Here is a 19,043-nt window from a genome sequence, read left to right on the forward strand (position 1 = left end):
CCCATGGTGGACCTGCCGCCTGGGAATTTAACAACAGTATTTTTAAACTAGTGCCTGATAAAATGGTATACACTCAATGTATTCATTCCTAGGGCTGCTGTAACAAAGTACCACAAATTGGGTGACTTTAAACAGCAGGATTTTTTTTTGTTTTTTTCTCTCCCAGTTCTGGAGCCTAGGAGTCCAAAATCAAGGTGTTGGCTGGGCCATATTCCCTCCAAAGTCTCCAGGGAGGAGTCTGGTCCATGCCTCTCTCCTCGTCTCTGGTGGTTGCTATCAATCTTTGCAGTTCCTTGCCTTGTGGATGCATCACTCCCCTCACTGCCTCCATCTTCACTTGGAATTCTCTCCTACATCTCTGTGTTTTCACATGGCCTTCTTATAAGGACACCAGTGGCTGGATTTAGGGACCACTCTAATCTGGTATGCCCTCATCTTTTACTTTATGTTACCGAGCAAAGGGCTTGCTGCCTGACATGCATAGAAGCCCATACTGTGGAACCAGCATTTGAGAAAAGAAAAGGCTTTATTGTGAGGTCGATCAGCAAGGAGACAGGAGGCAAGGCTCTCAAATCTGTCTCCCTGATCCAGGGTTGGGTCACAGTTTTTCGAATTAGGGGAGGATGGTTGGTATGTGGAAGCACTGGTGGGGCAGGTTTTGATTGGAGGGTTTAGAACTTGGCCATGTATGGTAAGGTAAGGTAAAGGGGCTTCAGCACCGGTCTTCATGGACAGCGAACCCTTAGCTTCTGAAAGGGTTCCAGCATTCAGGTTCCAGTCATGTCCCAGTTCTTTGGTTCTGTGGGCTGGAGAAACGTCGGTTCCGGGTGTTATTTGAGATCAAAAATTTCTCCTCTGTGTATGCTTCAGCTGCACGACTTGCGGTTTTGTTCTGTTGTCTCTGAAAAACAACTCAGTATATTGCTAGAAACAGAATAGGGCCAGTTTGGGCCTGGTTCTTTGGTTACAGTTACATCCCCAAAGACCAGATTTCCAAATAAGGTCAGGAGTTTAAAAGTTGAACGTATCTTTTTTGGGGGGGGCATAAATCAACTCACAACACTCAATAAATTCTTGTTTAATGGTAACAATAATATACTGCGTGATTTACGTATACATAATGTTGGATCTTCAAAACAACCCTAATATGTTTTATATATTACAAACCTATTCGAGAGTGAGCATTGTGAAATTCAGGACCATTGTGTGGTGATCTCAGTCATAAACCTATCACTTCAAGGGGATTCCTCATACAGCACGATTCCAGTGATTCTGTGATCACGATACTCAATATTCATGAGTGTCTGGATTCCTGTTATGTCCCTGCTGAGACTTCCCCTCACACATGATGGGGGAGAAAAGTACTGTAGCAGCGCCCAGACACACAGAAGCATTACCCTTATGGGCATCTCTAGGATAAGTAACTAGCAAGGAAAATCAGTCCTATGCTCAGACTTTAGCCTGGAAATCTCCACAATTGGGTGGGTTCTAGAAACAAAAGCTACGAGCTGTGCCTATCTAATGTCACTGTGGCTAGGCAGTGAGCTGTCCGGGTGGCACTGGGGATATCCTTCACTCCTTGAGAGTGGGGTTGAGTCTCGTCGCTGCCAGGTTCCCAGCAGGGTGCCAGACAGAGTGGGTGCTGCATAGATGCTTGTTGCAGGCTGGCTGAGGCTGAGGGACTAAAGTACCTCTATGCTGAAACCTTCTACCTGTTGGCATCACTCCTGGTGGCAGGTGTAGATGTAAGTTATCAGCAGGTGCCCCTGCAGATGGCTAGGTTAAAATTAATCTGCTGCCAGACGTCATCTCCTAGTTTATCAAATTACACACACACATTCACACACACAAAACACACACACGATCTTTATAGTTTGTCTCATACCTGATTTAAGGCATGATTATTCTGAAGCAAACTTTTAGAGATGTTAACTTTTGAAGAATTTCTGGGCAGCACAACCACTCAATGCCAAGCTTTGCCTGGAAGGTCAGTGTATGAAGTACACTGATAGCAGTGAGATGCCTCTCCCTCCTTGCCCCTTCTCCATCCCCCACACCCCAACACTGCCCCCGATGCAGCTCTGGGGGAACCAGGTCCCTGCTGAATGCACACCTGTGCCTTCAACATCCCTGGGGGCATCGAGTCATCTGGTGCTTGGAGGAACCTGTGCAGGGGACAAATGCTCTCTTCAAGCCCAGTGTTGGCCCCTCTTGCCCACGTGGGCACAGATTCCTTCCAGAGAGTCTCGCCTGTTCTCCATCCCCTGAGAATTCTTCCCTCGTGCTTCTTCCCATCCAACAGAGCAAACCACTCCTTCCTTATGCCCCTTCCTCATGCCTGCATTGGTAATAACTGGGACCCTCAGAGAACTTTGCAGTCACGAGAATGCCTTGGCCTTGGACTTTCCAGTCCAGACTTCTCTTCTGGCAAGAAGACTTCCCTCACTAACAGAAGCCCTGGTGGCTGCAACACCATCCCACTTCCTTTTCTCCTAGTTCCCTGCGTGGAGCTGGTCACCATCCTCTACATTAATAGATTTCCTTTCATGTAATTGAAGACGGGTTAAATAATCATCACCATAATTACCTCTGAGCATCAGAAGGCAACGCTGATGACATGATGTTTGAAAGGCTGAGAGGAAATCGAAAACTCCCAGAAGGGAAACACCCATCCCCATGCTCCCCTGGCTGCCTTGGAGGTCAGCAACCCCTGCTCTCATGGCGGAGGGCCGGTGGTGACAAGCTGTCACCTGCCTGTCCGGCGACTCTTCTCAAAGGCTCTGCCACCTGCTGGGATGGGGGCGGGGTGGTGACAGGCCAAACTCCGTGTTCAGTGAGGCCCAACAGCGCAAGGTGGCAGGAGGGCTGAGGCGCGTCAGTGGGCCTGGCACTGCTACTTGACATGCAGGAGGGAGGGCTCAACAGCTGTCACCGGTGGCCCCTGGGGTCTGTTCCAGACTCGGGAGAGAGGACACCTTCAGACTCCCACATTTCCTCTTCGAAATTCAGAAGAATCACACTTTCGTCTCCCCTCTCTCCTCTCTCTGACACAAACAGATGCATAAAAGATAAGCCCTAACTCTCTTTTACCCACAGACCCACACAGCCAAGTTTTCTCTCAGTCTCTCTGTCACACACACTGGTAAGTTCTCACTCACCGAGTCTCATTCCCTCTGTCTCTCACACACACACACACACACACACACACACACACTCACACACTCACACTGCTCTCTCCTACCTCAGGTAACCCAGGTGTAGTGAGAGACCAGAAACCGCTCCCCTCTGGGGGAGCCCCAGGCCCCCTCCAGGTGTGGCAACACCACCTCCCCTAATGGGGACGCACAGCATGGGGTCCCTGCGCTCCCTGTTCGCTGGCTGAGTTTTCCACCTCTCTTCCCAGCCATGGTACCGAGGAGATAAAGCCAGTAAATTCATTCATGTTTTGGGGAATGGTGAGAACAGGGCCTCCTGTTGCCTCGCAGCCCAAGCCTGCCCTCCAGGCATTTGTCACGTTGCTGGCATTTGAGCTGAGGATGTCTCCCACCACAAAAGCCTGCCATCATCCTGGGAGAAATCAGGGCTGTCTTCTTGGCAGAAAGCTGGATGTGTGCCTGGGGAGGTCGGGGTCAGACAGCCTTTATTCCTCCCAGACCCTGGGTAGGAAACCAGATAAAAATACACTTTGCAGTTTGCTCCTTTTTCTCTCACTCGTGCTCAGATTAACCACTTATACATTTTTTTTAATAAATTTATTTATTTATTTATTTAGTTTTGGCTGTGTTGGGTCTTCATTTCTGTGCGAGGGCTTTCTCTAGTTGTGGCAAGCAGGGGCCACTCTTCATCGCGGTGCGCGGGCCTCTCACTATCACGGCCTCTCTTGTTGCGGAGCGCAGGCTCCAGACACGCAGGCTCAGTAGCTGTGGCTCACGGGCCTAGTTGCTCCGCGGCATGTGGGATCTTCCCAGACCAGGGCTCGAACCCGTGTCCCCTGCATTGGCAGGCAGATTCTCAACCACTGTGCCACCAGGGAAGCCCCCACTTATACATTTTTGAGGTATTTTTGCTAAAGTCCAACACATGTCTCTGGTGATTTGAACAGATCGTGGGAACGGTCAGTATAAAAATAGTCTCCTTCATCCGAGGCAGGAGGCAGATGAGAAGGGGAAGGAGATAGGGAGCTGCAGGTCTCATAGCCCAGTCATCGCAACGGGGCCGTGGGAGTGAAGTCCAATATTTGGCCTGGAGAATTGGAAATGAGGATCATTTGCTCTAGAGAATGATGAACTCTACCCCCGTAAGTGGCATCAGTGCCCTACAGAGCTGCTCTGCTCTCTGCTCCCCTCTATTTCCCCGTGAGAATTCCACGCTCTAGCCATCCTGCACTGCTGGCAGTTACCATCTTCTCCGTTACCCCAGCATCTGTACGTGCTCCTCTCCGCCTGGACTTCCCTCTTCCCCACACTCTGCCTGATTAACTAGTTACCACGTGTACAGCATGGACCCTCTCTGCCAGGCCCTGCCCCAGCACTAGATGGATCGCAATCCACTTATCCTCATGATGACCTGACTATGTAAGTGCGATCATTACCCCCATTTTGACAGTGAGCTACAGAGGCACAGAGAGGTTAGGTAACTTGCCCTGGGTCACACAGGTAGAAAGGGACAGTACTAGTATCCACACGTGGTCAAAGGCTCCAGGAAACTGCCCTTCTGACTGCTCCTGGCCAACTTCCCTGACCCCTTCCTATGTTAGGGAGTTTCCTCTGGTTCTCAGAACACCCTGTATCCCCTTCGGCCTCACCCTCACCACTTTCCACCTTGTTAACAATATGTATTAAGTTTCTGTTTTCTTGTCTGCCTCCCCATGCCTGCCCAGCTTGAGGGCAGGGCTCCTGGCTGGCTCAGCTCTGGGACACCAGCTCCTCAAATAGGGCCTGGCACAAAGCGGTGCTTCTTGCCTATTTGTTGACGGGGTGCATGTATGGATGGATGGATATCAACCCCTTAGGCAAACAAAACAGGCCAAGTTCTGGCAGACAAACCAAGGGCCAAGCAGAGAGTCAAGTTGGAAACTCCCAGGGTGGGATCGGAGGGTAAAATGAAGAAACAAACCTAAGAGCGGCCCTTTAGAAAAATGTGTCTGCAGCTCTGGATGTCGACCTGCACAGAAGGGCAGGGAGGAGAGCCAGCATCTATCCACTCTGGGCCCAGTAAACTCAGTGCATCTGGGGCTGCTTGCAGGCTGCAGAGTGAGGAAAACCTGTCGCCCAGGGGTGGAGCACGAGGCAAGTGGGGCAGAGGGGCGGCGCAGTGTGATCCCGTAGTCAGGGGTGTCCCAGGAGGTATTACCAATCACTACCTTCGTTTCTGCTTGTTTTGCTCCCTTCTGGCCCAAGTGTCGTGACTCATACATGCTGTGGGACAGCAGAGCATCACCTGCCTTTCACGGCGCACGTGGCCCATCTCACGCAGTATCGTGCGGTAGTGCTTTTCTGCCAGTTTCACTCGCTCCTCCCACCCACAGTGACGTTAGAGTCAGGACGTAGGGAATGGGGGGTAAGTGCAGCCGCAGCCCCAGTTGCCACCTCTCGTGCGGTGCGATGTGCCCACACGCGGCATGAGATGGCCCAGCCCCGCAGGTCCCCCTGCCTGGGGGCACCAGCTGTCCTAATTCACGAAATGTCGGGGTGGGGGTGGAATGGAAGGACACGTGTGCCCACTTTATTCTCACGCACCTTCAGCTAGGAACCCTACGGTTGGGCTGACCAGGCTTCTCCTTCCCACAGGGAGGCAAGATCCCCGTGAGATGGACGGCTCCAGAGGCCATCGCCTATCGCAAGTTCACGTCTGCCAGCGACGTCTGGAGCTACGGGATTGTCATGTGGGAAGTCATGTCGTTTGGAGAGAGACCCTATTGGGATATGTCCAACCAAGATGTGAGTGTCAGTGGCACCTGGCTGCTACAACCTTTACCCCAGGGGTCCCACAGGCCATGGCATTCCAAGCCCACCTATCTGTTTTCTGCTTGGGGCCTCAGAACGTGAACGTGAGGTGTCCAGGGCAGGGGATATTGGATCCCCTTGGCACCAATGTTTGAACTAATCAAAGAGCCCAGCATGACCCCAAAGCCTGTAAAGATGCCCAGGCCAACCCAGGAGACAATGGGCTGGTTCTGAATGGCCAGGAACCATGAATAGATCAGGCCCAAAGTTAATCAGGAAATGCTACCCCACTTCAGAGCTCCATCATCACGTGTAAAAGAAGGGAAGCAGTGCTGGTGGGAGGGCGGGCCTGGCTTCCAGGCTGCTCTGCTCTGCCAGATGTGCTGTGTTGAGCCAGCTGCAGCTTCTGTCTGGGACTCACACCTCTCCACTTTAAAGAGAGGAATTAATCGTAAAGGCCCTTCTTTCCTGAGAATCCGCTCTTCTGGGAGTCCGTGTCACCTGTCAGTGAAGGAGGTGCTGAGTGAGAGTCCCAAAGCTGGTCAGCTTCAGATGGGTCTCAGAAGGGGACTTGTCTGAGTGAAGGTCAGCAACACCCCTCCAGGCCACTCACAAGGGACAGGGGGAAAGGAAAGGGCCATCTGAGATGCTTTAAGCAGAGACCTTCTGGGGAGGTGTTCTAGAGGGGTCCCTTTGCTCCATAATTACTAAAAGGTAGGAAGCCTTTGAGGATGATTTGCTTTGGTAAGGTCCCAGTCAAAATCCTACCTGGATTCCCCCACTGCCTTGGACCCTGGGCTGTTCCCCAGGACCGCTCCTCCTTTGTGTTCTGAATGCATGCCCTCCCCTTGGAGAGTCTGCAGTGCCTGTGTTACCTCTGTTCTCTGCTTGCTCTTCCCATCACCTTGGGGGACAGTTATTATCTTTCCCAACTTCCAAGCAAGAAGAGGCAGGACTGGTCCAGTCCAGATGGGGAAACCAGCCACCCCATAAGCACCTACGTAGTGGGTGGGCTCTTCGTTACTCGTAAACTGGAGAAGTCTGCCCCCAGCCAGCCCTCTATCCAGACAGACGTTCCGAGCCATGGCTGTCGCTCATAAGGTTGAGAAAGGTGGTGCCCTGGGGCTCCAGAAAACACTTTCCAATGAGCCAAAATGGGAGCTGGGTGCTGCCATGACAGTGCCTCCTGCTCCCAAGGGTAGAGTGGCTTCAGCCCAGAGCAGGTGAAATGGCTGCATCCTTAACCAGGTCCTGCTGCCGACCATGTGTGGCATCTAGATCCTCCATTATCTCCGATTATCCATGCTTTGCCTCTGCTCCTGTAGCATGTCGAATCAGTAAGTGTCAGAATTGATGCCAAGGCTGCTTTCATGAAATCAAGTGCACCCTGGTTTTGTCCATACTGTCAGCTAGATGAGTAATAAACGTTAGCCAGAAAACGCAGACCCATTTTGTCCTGCCCAGAGACTGTAATCCAATTAAGCACAATTCAGCACACATGGAACGGATTATGAAACTCTCTGACAGGCAAGATTTGACATTCAAGATATTCTCAGCAAATGCATTCACCTCTGCTGAAAACAAATGGAGTTTCTGATATTAGACTTCCAGAATTCCCAAATAATTTATTCAACGCACACTCAGGGTATGCTAACTGTGACTAAGCATTGTACTTGCCGGCTCTATTCTTGGGGGGTTTATAGCCCAGTGGCACATACACAGGGCTGTAGGAACATTTTGGGAGGAGGTAAGGAAGGTTTCCAGATATTTGACACTTGAGCTGGGTCTCAAAGGGAATAAGAACATCTGCAAAGTAGCTGTTTATTCTAATTTTGTTGTATTTCTCCAAAATAAAGCCTCTCAGCATTGTTCCAAGTACCATTCTGCTCTCTGTGGAAGGCGGAGGGTGACTTTTGCCCATTCAGAAGGTATCTTCTGACCCGGCCTGGGAGAGAGCCAGGAGGAGCTCCCAGCAGCTCGGGCTGCAGCCCGACTCATCAGAAACCACTGAGGTGGTGGCAGTAAAGGATTTTACAGATGACAATTGAAAGGCTTTACGAAAGAGAATTGCAGAGGCAAGTCAGAGTGCTGGTAATTGGGCTTCCGGAGCCCAGGAAGGTCTTTGAACATGTACAGAGAGTTTGTCAGCCAGAGAGAGAACTTGGAAGTTCTACGGCTTGGATCTGATTGACAGAGATAATGAGAGTGGCAGTGTCTGTGGGGAGAAGCTGCGGTTTTATTGAAACATCAGAGCTCAACTTAACCCCCTCTGCCCTGGATCCTCCACTGCTCTGAGCTGCGCCACTTCACCCTCCGCATGGAAGGTCGAGGAAGCACGCCCACCGCCCAACTCACTAATGAAAAGTGCACGTCTGGGGGCAGCCAGGAGCCCCTCTGGGGACAGGAGAGCAAGAGGAGGGGCCCTGCTCCTTTCCCAGAGGAGCTCCAGCCCTGGTCCCCGGTCCAGACCACCTGTCCCTGGTCCCCACCTAACCCCCACACTTGCCATCTCGGGGTACAGGTGAGCAAAGGCAGCCCTCACCCCATCCCGTTGCTGCAGACCATTCAAAGCAAGTCAGCCCTGCTCCGTGACAGCTGCCGAGACTGGTTCTCACCGCCACACTCGCCATCACCTTCTCTCTGGAAACGCCATCTGATCTCATTTCAATCTCCAGTCTTTTCAGCGTCCATTTACCTCATCTTGTTGTGGACCAAGGAAAGGGGCCCAGGGCTCGCTCTGATGTTTCTATTCTGCTCAGCAGGACCCCCTCTGCCCCCAAGCTTGGGCCATATCTTTCCTCACAATTCAGAGGCAGTCACTGGTGTTTGGACTGAAAGTGGTTCTCCTGCCTCCTACCTGTTTTCTCCATACCTGCCAGTGAGGCAGGCATGACAGGGAGTGGTCCCAAAGCCCCATTAGAGGACTACAATTCCTTTTTCGAAATAATGATGTTTTAATATGATTATAAGTTATAAGTATTCAGAAAATTTAGAAAACACCCAGATCCTTAAAAAGAACAAAAATCTCCAAAGGCATAGCGCTTCAGAGAAAGACTTGAATAGATAAATGTTACCCATACAGCAATTAATGACCTAGTACTTTTTCTTTGGAGTGGAGGGTAAAGCTTTTATTTTTTTCATATGTGCAAGAAGCGTCAATGCTCCCAGAGCATCTACTCGAGTAATAACAACAAAGTTATCTAGAAGAAATAGCAAATAGGAATTCCCTGGTGGTCCAGTGGTTAGGACTCCGTGCTTTCGATTTTTCACTCCCAAGGGCACGGGTTCGATCCCTGGTCAGGAACTAAGATCCCTCAATCTGCGAGGAGGGGCCAAACATAAAAAAAAAAAAAGAAATAGCAAATGGAATGAAGTCCCATTTGTAAACAAGAGCATGGGAGGGGGCTCCTCTATCCTCTGTCCTGAAAGATGAGATACAGAGACAGAGGTGGCATTTACCAAGTCCCCACTGCATGCTTGGTGCTTCCCAAACGCCATCTTCCTGGATCTCCCATTGGCCGGCAGCAGAACAGCAGCCCTCTTTGAAGAGAAGACTTCCACTGTAGTAGACGTGGCTGCAATGACAGCCTCCGTGTGATGATGGGATTCTTTCTACTCACATGTGTGGTGCTCAGCGTGCATCGCCTCACTGTGTCATTTAATCCTTCTAACACCCCCCATCTGTGCAGTTTCAGGAAGTCAAGTGGCTTTCCCAAGTTTCTGGAGCTAATAAGAAATGGAACTAGGATCTGAACCCAGACCTCCAAGGTCTACGCCCCTAATGACAATGCCACACCATCGCTAACACAGCACGTGGGGCTACACTCCTGTGGACCTGCGGGGAGGAGGAATCAGTGACTCTCTGATGTCCTCTTAAAAGGAAAGTCAGCACATCAAACAAACAGAGGAAGTACAAAAACACACACCAGGATGGTGTTCCAAAAATTCCGATGAGGTGGCCTGCAGAAGAGATGGGGGAAGAGCAGCTTAGTGGCATCCGGTCTAAAACTCACAGATGGAAGAGTCAGCACGTGCCTGGGTCCCCAGTCCCTTGATGCTCTGCCAGGAGTGCTCGGGTCAGCTGGGCACACCTCTGAGCTGCGCCCCCGCAGAGGGGCTCTGCCGCCAGTGCTCCTGCCTCTTATGGGCAGACAGGAGAGTAATCTTGTCGGGGTGAACATTCGTATTTGGGAATCTGGTCATCAAATAATTTAGGCAGCGATGCCAGCAGTTTAAGGGGAACAGGAGCTGCCCTACACTGGAAGACTTTGGGGGCCCCTAACTCCCAAAAGAAGTTGAATTTGGACACCAGCCCCTCCTGCTGGTCCCACCTAGCTTGTCCTTAGGCAACCCAGAAAGAGCTCGTGGGGCCGTTCAGTGAGTAATCCCACTTGTCCCCATGGTGAGTGGGGACTCTGTGACAGGGCCCCTTAATCCGGCTGCCTGGAAGGAGCTGGAAAGGATGCCAGTTTTAAGCAAGGCTCTTCATCCTCATGGATTACTTGGTTTAGCTCCATACCCCTGTTTCCTATCATGAAGACATCAAATAGCTCCAAGGACTGTTCTCCAGGCTGAGATTCCTGTGGCATCCCCACAGAGCCTAGGAAGAGTGGGCTTCAAGGTATTCAAAACTTAAACTCAGGAACTTCCCTGGTGGTCCAGTGGGTAAGACTCCATGCTCCCAATGCAGGGGGCCCGGGTTCGATCCCTGGTCGGGGAACTAGATCCCACATGCGTGCTGCAACTAAGAGTCTGCATGCCACAACTAAGAGCCCACACTCTGCAACTAAACATGTCACAACAAAGATCCTCTTGCATGCTGAAACTAAGACCCAGTGCAGATAAATAAATAAATAAATATTTTAAAAAAATTAAACTCAGATACCCCTGTGATTTTTTCGCAGCCCTATCCCTTACTAGCTTCGTGCCCTCAGGCAAATGACTTCCCTGTTTGTGCATTCATTTCCTCATGGGGAAAATAGAGCTAAAATGCCCTCCTCAGAGAATAACAGGTAATTTGACTGACAACAGTCTGGCTAAGATAAACATTTGTTAGTGGTATAAAATATTATTCAAAAGTGCATATTCCCAGTTGCTGTTTTTTTTATAAAGTGATCATATTGGTGTGGTTTGTATGCTTGTTTGTTTTTCTGCCACATCCAATAGAAGGAATAATACACCTTGATTATCTCTAATGACTTCAGGTTATTATATTATCTCATGCCTCGTCTCATGCCCTGTATACTGTGCATAGAATTTGTAAAAATATAAACCGATTGAGAATATTCACTTTCTGACCAATTTACAAAGTAAAAAAAAAAAAAAAAAAAAAAGAATAATCAGTTGAAATGAATCTGACATTTTTTAAAGTAGAGGCAAAAACACCTGAAAATCCCTGAATTCCAAATTATTCCTTATGTTGTTAAAGGTGCTTTAACTGTTTATATTAATGTAAAACCAATGCCTAATTATTATAGAAAATAAACATACAAAGAAACAAAAAGAAAAACACAAAGGGTATTCATGTTTCTACCTGCCCAGAGGCAACCACCGTTAGCTCCATGGTATAGATCCTTCCAAGGACTTTTCTATGCATGTGTGTAATTATTAGTCTTTGTTTTGTTTTGATTCTTGTTTTTTTTACAAAAGCAAGCTTATACCATACCCGCTTGATACCATACCTGCACTTACGCAGCCTGCTGTTTTGCCTAATATTACAATGTGAGTATATTTCCATTTCAATAGGCACATTTTTGTAACATCTTAAGGCCTGCATTGTATTCCTGGCCTTCCATCGTGTTATAATAAATTACAGAGCAGGCATAATTGTTTTAAATGAATTGGAAATTAAGAAGTGAAGGGTGAAAAACACAACAATCTGAAAAACAGAAAAAGGACTTAAAGATCCTAATATCTTTACAAAACTGTCCCCTGGAGTCTGTGAAAATTAACAAAACCTGATTGGAGATATTCATGTTGGATCACCTTGTTATTTCCACCGCTGTCATTGTACTGAACCAATTTGTTTAACTAGATTATCTTCTACCCAATTCCTGTCGCTGCCTCGTGGAGATTAAGGCAGATAATGCCTAGGTAGCATCTAGAGGGTCCCTGGCATAGAGTAGGATCCCCATGAAATCGTGATCCCTTCTTTCCCTTTTTTTTTCCTGTAGCAGTGAAAGGATGAGGTCACAATGGGCTTTGGTGGGTGTCCTTTGCAAATAGTTGGCACGTTTCCCATGTGCCATTGTTTCATCTGCCCTGGTGCCACCAGCTGCCAATAAGGCAGAATTGGGCCTGACGTTCTCTCAGGGAGAAGCTCAAACCACTCTTCAGTAAACATTTCCAGCCATCTAGTGTGTGTCAGGCCCTGTGCCAGGTGCTGGGGACACAAAGGCACAATAAGAGGTGGGCCCTGCTTTGTAAACATTTCCAGCCATCTAGTGTGTGTCAGGCCCTGTGCCAGGTGCTGGGGACACAAAGGCACAATAAGAGGTGGGCCCTGCTTTCTGGGAACTCACAGTCTAGGGGGAAAAGCCAAGTATATGTAAACTCTCTTACTGTGGGTGGTATAGGAGCACAGAAGGCGGGGCACCTGGGGTGAGGAGGCTTCATCCTCGGAAGCTAACTTGTGAATGACTGGCTGGTGGCCCATCACCAATCACACCTGTTCCCATGTGTGTCACTGCAGGTCATCAATGCCATTGAGCAGGACTACCGGCTGCCCCCGCCCATGGACTGCCCAGCTGCTCTGCACCAGCTCATGCTGGACTGTTGGCAAAAGGACCGTAACAGCCGGCCCCGATTTGCAGAGATTGTCAACACCCTGGACAAGATGATCCGGAACCCAGCAAGTCTCAAGACTGTGGCAACCATCACCGCTGTGTGAGTCTAGTGGAACCGGGTGGTTCCTAATGGTGGGTGGTCTCATAGTCAGGCAGGGCCCAGAGCGAGGCTGCTAGCCTTCAGTCTACTGAGAACAAGGGGGAGGCGGCTGAGCTTATCCACGGATGGAAGAAGTTCCAAGACTCTTCCCTTCCTTCTTCTCTTCAATCTCTCTGAAACATTCCCTGCCGCCAGCATGGGCTGTAGACAGATGAAAAGGTAACATATCTGTGTCTCTACCTTCCATTGGCCTCAGATGGGCTGGGCACTGGGCTCTGTAGGAGTTGAGTGTATCTGGTCTGACTGGTATGAGACCCCACTTGTGGGCAATCCTGTTTCCAGAAGGCACCCTGTCTGTTAACCACACCAGTGCATGAGGCAGGTGGAGCTGCAGACTTGGAACCTTGGCCTACTTATTAACAGGTAAAGACCCTGATTGCTGTGGGACAAAGAAATTCAGAGCAGTTGGATTTGTTATGAGCAAATGCACAGAACTCTCAGCTGTCAGCCACAGTCAGCTGTGCATCACGCATTTACATTTGCAGCGTTAACTCATTTATTAATTCATCCTTTCGACCAGAGTTTATTGGGTGCTTATGTGCTAAGCACTGTGCTCTTGCTGGCTGTATAGAATGAGCAAGATAGACATGCCCTCACGGAGCTTAGAATCATTTAGGAGCAGCAGACATTAATCAGATGATTGCCCAAAGAAATGCAAATTGAGACTTCACTGGCCAGTGCGGCAGGGAAGTGACTGATGCTTGGAGAGCATACACCTTGGTCTGGCGTCAGGGAGGCGACCCTGATGCCTGTTATTTCAGTTGCGAGCTGAAGAGGGAGGGCGCGTTAACTGAAAGAAAGGAAGATGGGAGTAGAGAGTCAGGGTTCCAGATCAAGGGTGCAGCATGTGCAGAGGCCCGAGTGTGGGAGGGACAGGGCCAGCGTGTTGGGAGTGCAGTTTGTGGGGGGACCAGGTGGGGACTGAGGCTGGTGAGGTGGGCGAGAGCCAGACACTCAGAGCCTTTAGGCCCTGCTACGACTTCTGAGCTTGGTTTTCAGAGCAATGATCACCCACTGAAGGGTTTGACATGAATCAGGGTCAGGAGCTGGGTTACTGTCAGGATCACATCTCCATATTTCAAAGAGCACCAGGCTATAACATGGACCTGTTGTTGAGGGGAGCATGAAGACAGACTTGGTAGGAGGACATGGCAGTGGTAACCATGGTAGAGAAGATAGCATCTTAAATCAGGCTAATGGTGTGGAAAGAAGCGGATGAGTTTGAGAGATTTTGAAGGTCAAATCTTTATGACTTGGTGAAGGGTTGGGCGTGGGTGCTGAAAGTGAGGGCGATGTGAAGATGGCACCCTGATTTCTGGACTGGGTACCTGGCGGGGGGGGGGTCTACTTTGAGAACATGCCGGAGAAGGTCAGTGGTGGACTGTTCTGTTCCATTTCTTTCCATTAGCTGAGGACGGAACCCGGAGAAAAAAATGTTACCAATAGATTTGGAGAGGTTGCAGTGAACTTTATATATTTGTAAAAGGAACATATCTTTGGTTGGTGAAGCTCTTAGATTTCAGTTGACAAAGGAGCTGTGGTCCTTCTCTTCCCTTCGGACTGCCTGCTGTGTCAGTCTGCCTGTCTGGGCTGACTGGCATGGGACAGAGCCCAGAGGCAGGGGGGCTGGCCACCCGGCCTTGAGAAGCCATGCCAGCTCAAGATTGTGTAGGGAAGGAAGGGTCAGCCTGGGTTTCCTGCATAATCCTCATCCCACCAGGGCTGCTGAGCCTCCATGAATTCTGCCCTCCGCACAGAGTGTGGCTCTGCCCACACGCCCTTGCAGCTGTGGGGTCACCTGCTCCCCTCTGTCTTCCAGGCCTTCCCAGCCCCTGCTCGACCGTTCCATCCCAGACTTCACTGCCTTTACCACCGTGGATGACTGGCTCAGTGCCATCAAAATGGTCCAGTACAGGGACAGTTTCCTCACCGCCGGCTTCACCTCCCTCCAGCTGGTCACCCAGATGACGTCGGAGTGAGTGATGGGAATCACCTCTGTGCGGCCCGTGGGTGGGGTCGAGGCTCCCTCCCTGCAATCACCCGTGGTGCAAGTCACGCCTTCTGGCCTCATCCTCAGAGTTCCACCTCAGCATAGAATCGGACCTGGTGGGGAAGCGCCTTGGAAAGACGGAGGGCTGGGGTGGGGAGGCCCAGACCTATTCTGGGTCCCAAATGAGAGTTCTTCAAAGTCACAGCCATATGTCAATTGCCTAATCACTGAGAGTCTCTCCTCCGTTTAAGTTTTTAAACTCAGCCCATCAAAGAGAGCATCCAGATGGAAAGAACACAGGCAGCCAGCACTTTAAACAGCATAGCAGGAAGAGGCAGAGCACTGATTCAGCAGCAATCTCCGATGCACTGGGAGCCTGTCTTCGTGCTTAGACAGCGCTTGTAAATAAGCCGATGTTTCCATCCCCCACTAGTTATTTTCCAGGCTGCAACCCCCATAAGAGTGTGGACGAATACAAAACCTAAGATTATTCAAATCACACGAGAGCCAGAAAGGGTCTTAAAGGCCTACGTAGTCCATCATTTCCCCAAGAATGTTCTGAGCAGCACCTGCTCTGGGAAATGTTAATAGGTTCTCCTTGGAAAAAGGGTCCCATAGTCAAATAAATTTGGGAAATACCGAGCACTTCAGCACTCTCTTGGGGAGTCACTCCACATATTAGCATTGTAAAGGCCATGAGAAATCCTTTAGTAAAGAAACCCATGTAAAATTATTAAATGCCATGGAAGCGTATTTCGGAGGGGTGGGGTTTTCTGGGCCTGCATTTTGGGAAATGTCTATCTAGTTCCACCCCTTCTATTCAGCGATTCAGAAAGGAGGTGATGTTAGTGCCCGAAGACTCGGCCATCAGGAGTGACAAAGCGGGAACAGAAGCCTGCTTTCCTGACTGCCGGGTCCATGTGTTCCAGCCTGCCCACCCAGGGCCACATGGGGCCATACTCGGCTATACACACCCTGGAGTCACCTGGGCGTCTTTAACTACTGATGTCTGATTCCTACACCCCATGTAGATCTTCTGATTCATTTGGTACGTGGTGAGACCTGGGCATCAGGATGTTAAAACTCCCCAGGTGATTCTAATGTGCAGCCAATCTTGGGAACCACTGGACTAGAGTGGGCAAGTCAAATTTTGAATACACACACACACACACACACACACACCCAGCAGGGACCTCACCAGCTGCCCGGCTGCAACGTGTACTAACAGCACCAGGGTTGGTAGCCTGTGACACACATTTTCCCTGGCAGAGGATAAGTCAGTCCGCCAGGCAGTTGACAGACACTTATTGATCACCTGTTCTGTGTCAGGTTCAGTGCTGGGTGCTGGGGCAGGCCAGTTGCTGAGTCCCAGTGGAGAGGCGGGGGTCATCCATCCTGAGCAGTTGAGCCCCAGGGGGATGGCTTATTGACACTCAGCCTTCCATCCCAGATTCCTGCTCTGCAGTCAGAGTCCAGCTTCATGTCTCTCAGGTTTATTCTTGCCTGAAATGATGGAACCTCCACTTTCTCCCAGGAATGACTTGAATGTGCCTCTAGCCTTGGATCCACTAAACACCAGAATTCACTTTTTCAAACCTGAGTTCATTTCCTGGTGATGCCTAAAAACGTCCTTACCATTATGAATTATCGTCAGACACCAAAAATAAAAACTAAGCCCTTCCCAGTGGAAAACCAGCTTTCCCAACCCACAGAGCTGAAAAGGATGCCTGGGCTCAGGGGCAGAGTGGGCGTCCATGAAGGCAGGGCTGCGCCTGCTTTCCCACTGTCATGGGGCTGAGTACGGGGACCATCATCACCTGATCCCCCACAAACTGAAGGAGTCAAATGGGGCAATTCCCTCAGTCTGGGAATAGCCACATGAAAAAGAGGTAGAGGAAAAATAAAAGGGAAGTGAAACTGAAAAGTAAGGGATTTACTTCAAAGTAAAAAATGTCCACACACTATTGGAGCACTTTCGTTTGCTACTTGAGAGATAAAAGGCAGAAAAAGAAGATGTGTACGTAAATAAAGTAGATTGAGGGACAATTTGTGAATTCAAAATCCAAGCATACCTCTCAAACTTGTGTGCTGAAAAGACGTGGGCAATTTGACAATCTAGACCAGTGACAGCCCTCGGGGGACTGACAGCCAGCTGAAAGGAGGGGTCAGGAGAGCCCAGGCATTGTGGACGGGGGCCCAGCACAGGGCCTCCTCATACGTCTTGTGCACAGTGCACAGAGCGATCTGCTCTGCCTGGGGGGGGGGGGGGGCGTCCTCAGGGAATACAGTCAGGGCGCCAGAAGAGTTCTGAGAGCAGCCCTGCAGGGTGGCTGAGAGCCAGGCCATCCTGAATTTGAAGCCCAGCTCCTCCACTGCTTACCTGCTGTGTGATCTTGAGCATGTTACTTAACTTCTCTGAGCCCTGCTTGCCTACTCTATAAAGGTGCAAATAATAATAGTGCCCACCTCATTGGTTTGTGGTAAGAGGTGAGTAGAATAGTACGTACAAGGCAACTGGCCTATTGTCTGCCTGCAGGACACACATGAGAAATGATGGCTGGTAAATTATTATCAGTGACTCTGAGTGGTTTGGCAGTTTTTACGAAATGCTTCCGTAGGTATAAATGAGTTAGTATATGGCACATGGGAAGCACTCAAGTAATGTAATATTGTTAACTAAAAAAAGATGTATGGGTCTCCCCAAAGACAAATATAAGCCATGAACTTGTTCATATTAAGACTCACAGTTCAAAGATGAATCCAGTCCAAATCCCTATCCTAAACATTTTCCTTGGATTCCTGCTTGGGCAGATATTTGAAAGTTATTTTGAGATCACCCTTCTTAAAAATTCATGACGTTAAAATTCAACCAGAGGCAGAAAATGGAAACTCAGGGGAAAACATCAGAAAACCAAGCAAGCCTCACATCTTTTCATTCACAGTGGGTGATCACTAATTTAGGCAGAAACCTCACAGAATAACTGAAGCCCCATACAGTGTGTGCTTGCATTTTTAAAAACAAATAGCAGAGGAAAATTCTAGTCCACCTAGGGTCATGGACACAATGAAGGGCTGCTCCAGAACCCGCAGGTGAGGAACAAGGCACAGCACTTCCAGGGCCATCTAAGTTGGAGGGGGCATTGGAGGTGGGGGCCACTGCTTGGAGGAAGTGAGATTGAGCAAGGGAATATCCAGTTAGGTGTTTTTCAGACTCGGGTAAACTTGGGCTCATTGGATTTTGAACACTTTTATTTGCCTACCCCACTATTATCAGGAGCTTACCTTCTGTGATGAGTTTTGATCTGTGAAAAGCACTAACGTGCCTCCTTTTGTGGCTTTTTCCCTCCTAGAGACCTCCTGAGAATAGGAGTCACCTTGGCAGGTCATCAGAAGAAGATCCTGAACAGCATTCTGTCTATGAGGGTCCAGATGAGTCAATCACCGACGGCAATGGCATGAGAACTCCCATTTTCTGTCGGGAGGAGAGGAAGGAAAAGGACCAGGCTCAGGGGGGAACCAGAGGTTGACCACTGTGGAATGTCCTGGAGAGACTGGCTTCTCAGCTGAGAAATGCATTCTCATCAACGAAGAATAAACTGGACCTATTCCTAATAGGCAACCTTCATTTCTCAGTGACAGACGCAGGTTTAAGATGCCGTGGGAAACCAAATATGTAAGAATAAAAATACACAAAGGTGATGTTCGACGGAAGTGAAGACAAAACAATATATGTCTGGGGCACCAAGAGTGAATATAGCTCCCACCCTGGGTGGGCTGGAGTCATCCATCTACAAGAAGAAAGGGAAGGAGGTAGAGGGAAGAAACAGAAGCAGTTTCCCATTTTCTTCCTCACCAATGACATTCTTTTCTTTTCTCCTTTTGTCCTCCTCCCCGAGTCCTCACCCTTCTCCCACATCCATCTCCCTTTGCTCATGACTCGTGTAGGGAAGTTTCTTCAAACAGACCCCAGCTCCTGAGTCTCCAGATGTTCTGTCAGTTGCCAAAGGACCTTGCTGACCACTGCATGGGGAATCCAACCAATTCAATTAATGTCTTCATATTGAAGAAGAGATGTACCTTCAATTGAAACCTTGTTTTTCTTTTGTTTGCATTTTCTGCAAAAAGGAAAAAAGAAACCACAAATTGGAAAAAGAAAAAAAAAA

General features: G+C 49.4%; 1 protein-coding gene across 1 annotated transcript in view; it reads left to right on the forward strand.

The window, feature by feature from the left end:
• EPHB1 (EPH receptor B1) overlaps positions 1-18,339 on the forward strand; it is a 285,410-nt gene extending 267,071 nt beyond the window's left edge. The window contains exons 13-16 of the mRNA XM_068545612.1: positions 5,790-5,939; positions 12,637-12,830; positions 14,710-14,865; positions 18,231-18,339. Of these exons, the coding sequence (XP_068401713.1) occupies positions 5,790-5,939; positions 12,637-12,830; positions 14,710-14,865; positions 18,231-18,339 (609 nt within the window). The remainder of the gene's footprint in view (positions 1-5,789; positions 5,940-12,636; positions 12,831-14,709; positions 14,866-18,230) is intronic.
• Positions 18,340-19,043: the final 704 nt, after the last annotated feature.

The sequence above is a fragment of the Eschrichtius robustus genome, chromosome 6, assembly GCF_028021215.1.
Source record: "Eschrichtius robustus isolate mEscRob2 chromosome 6, mEscRob2.pri, whole genome shotgun sequence".
Lineage (NCBI taxonomy): Eukaryota > Metazoa > Chordata > Mammalia > Artiodactyla > Eschrichtiidae > Eschrichtius > Eschrichtius robustus.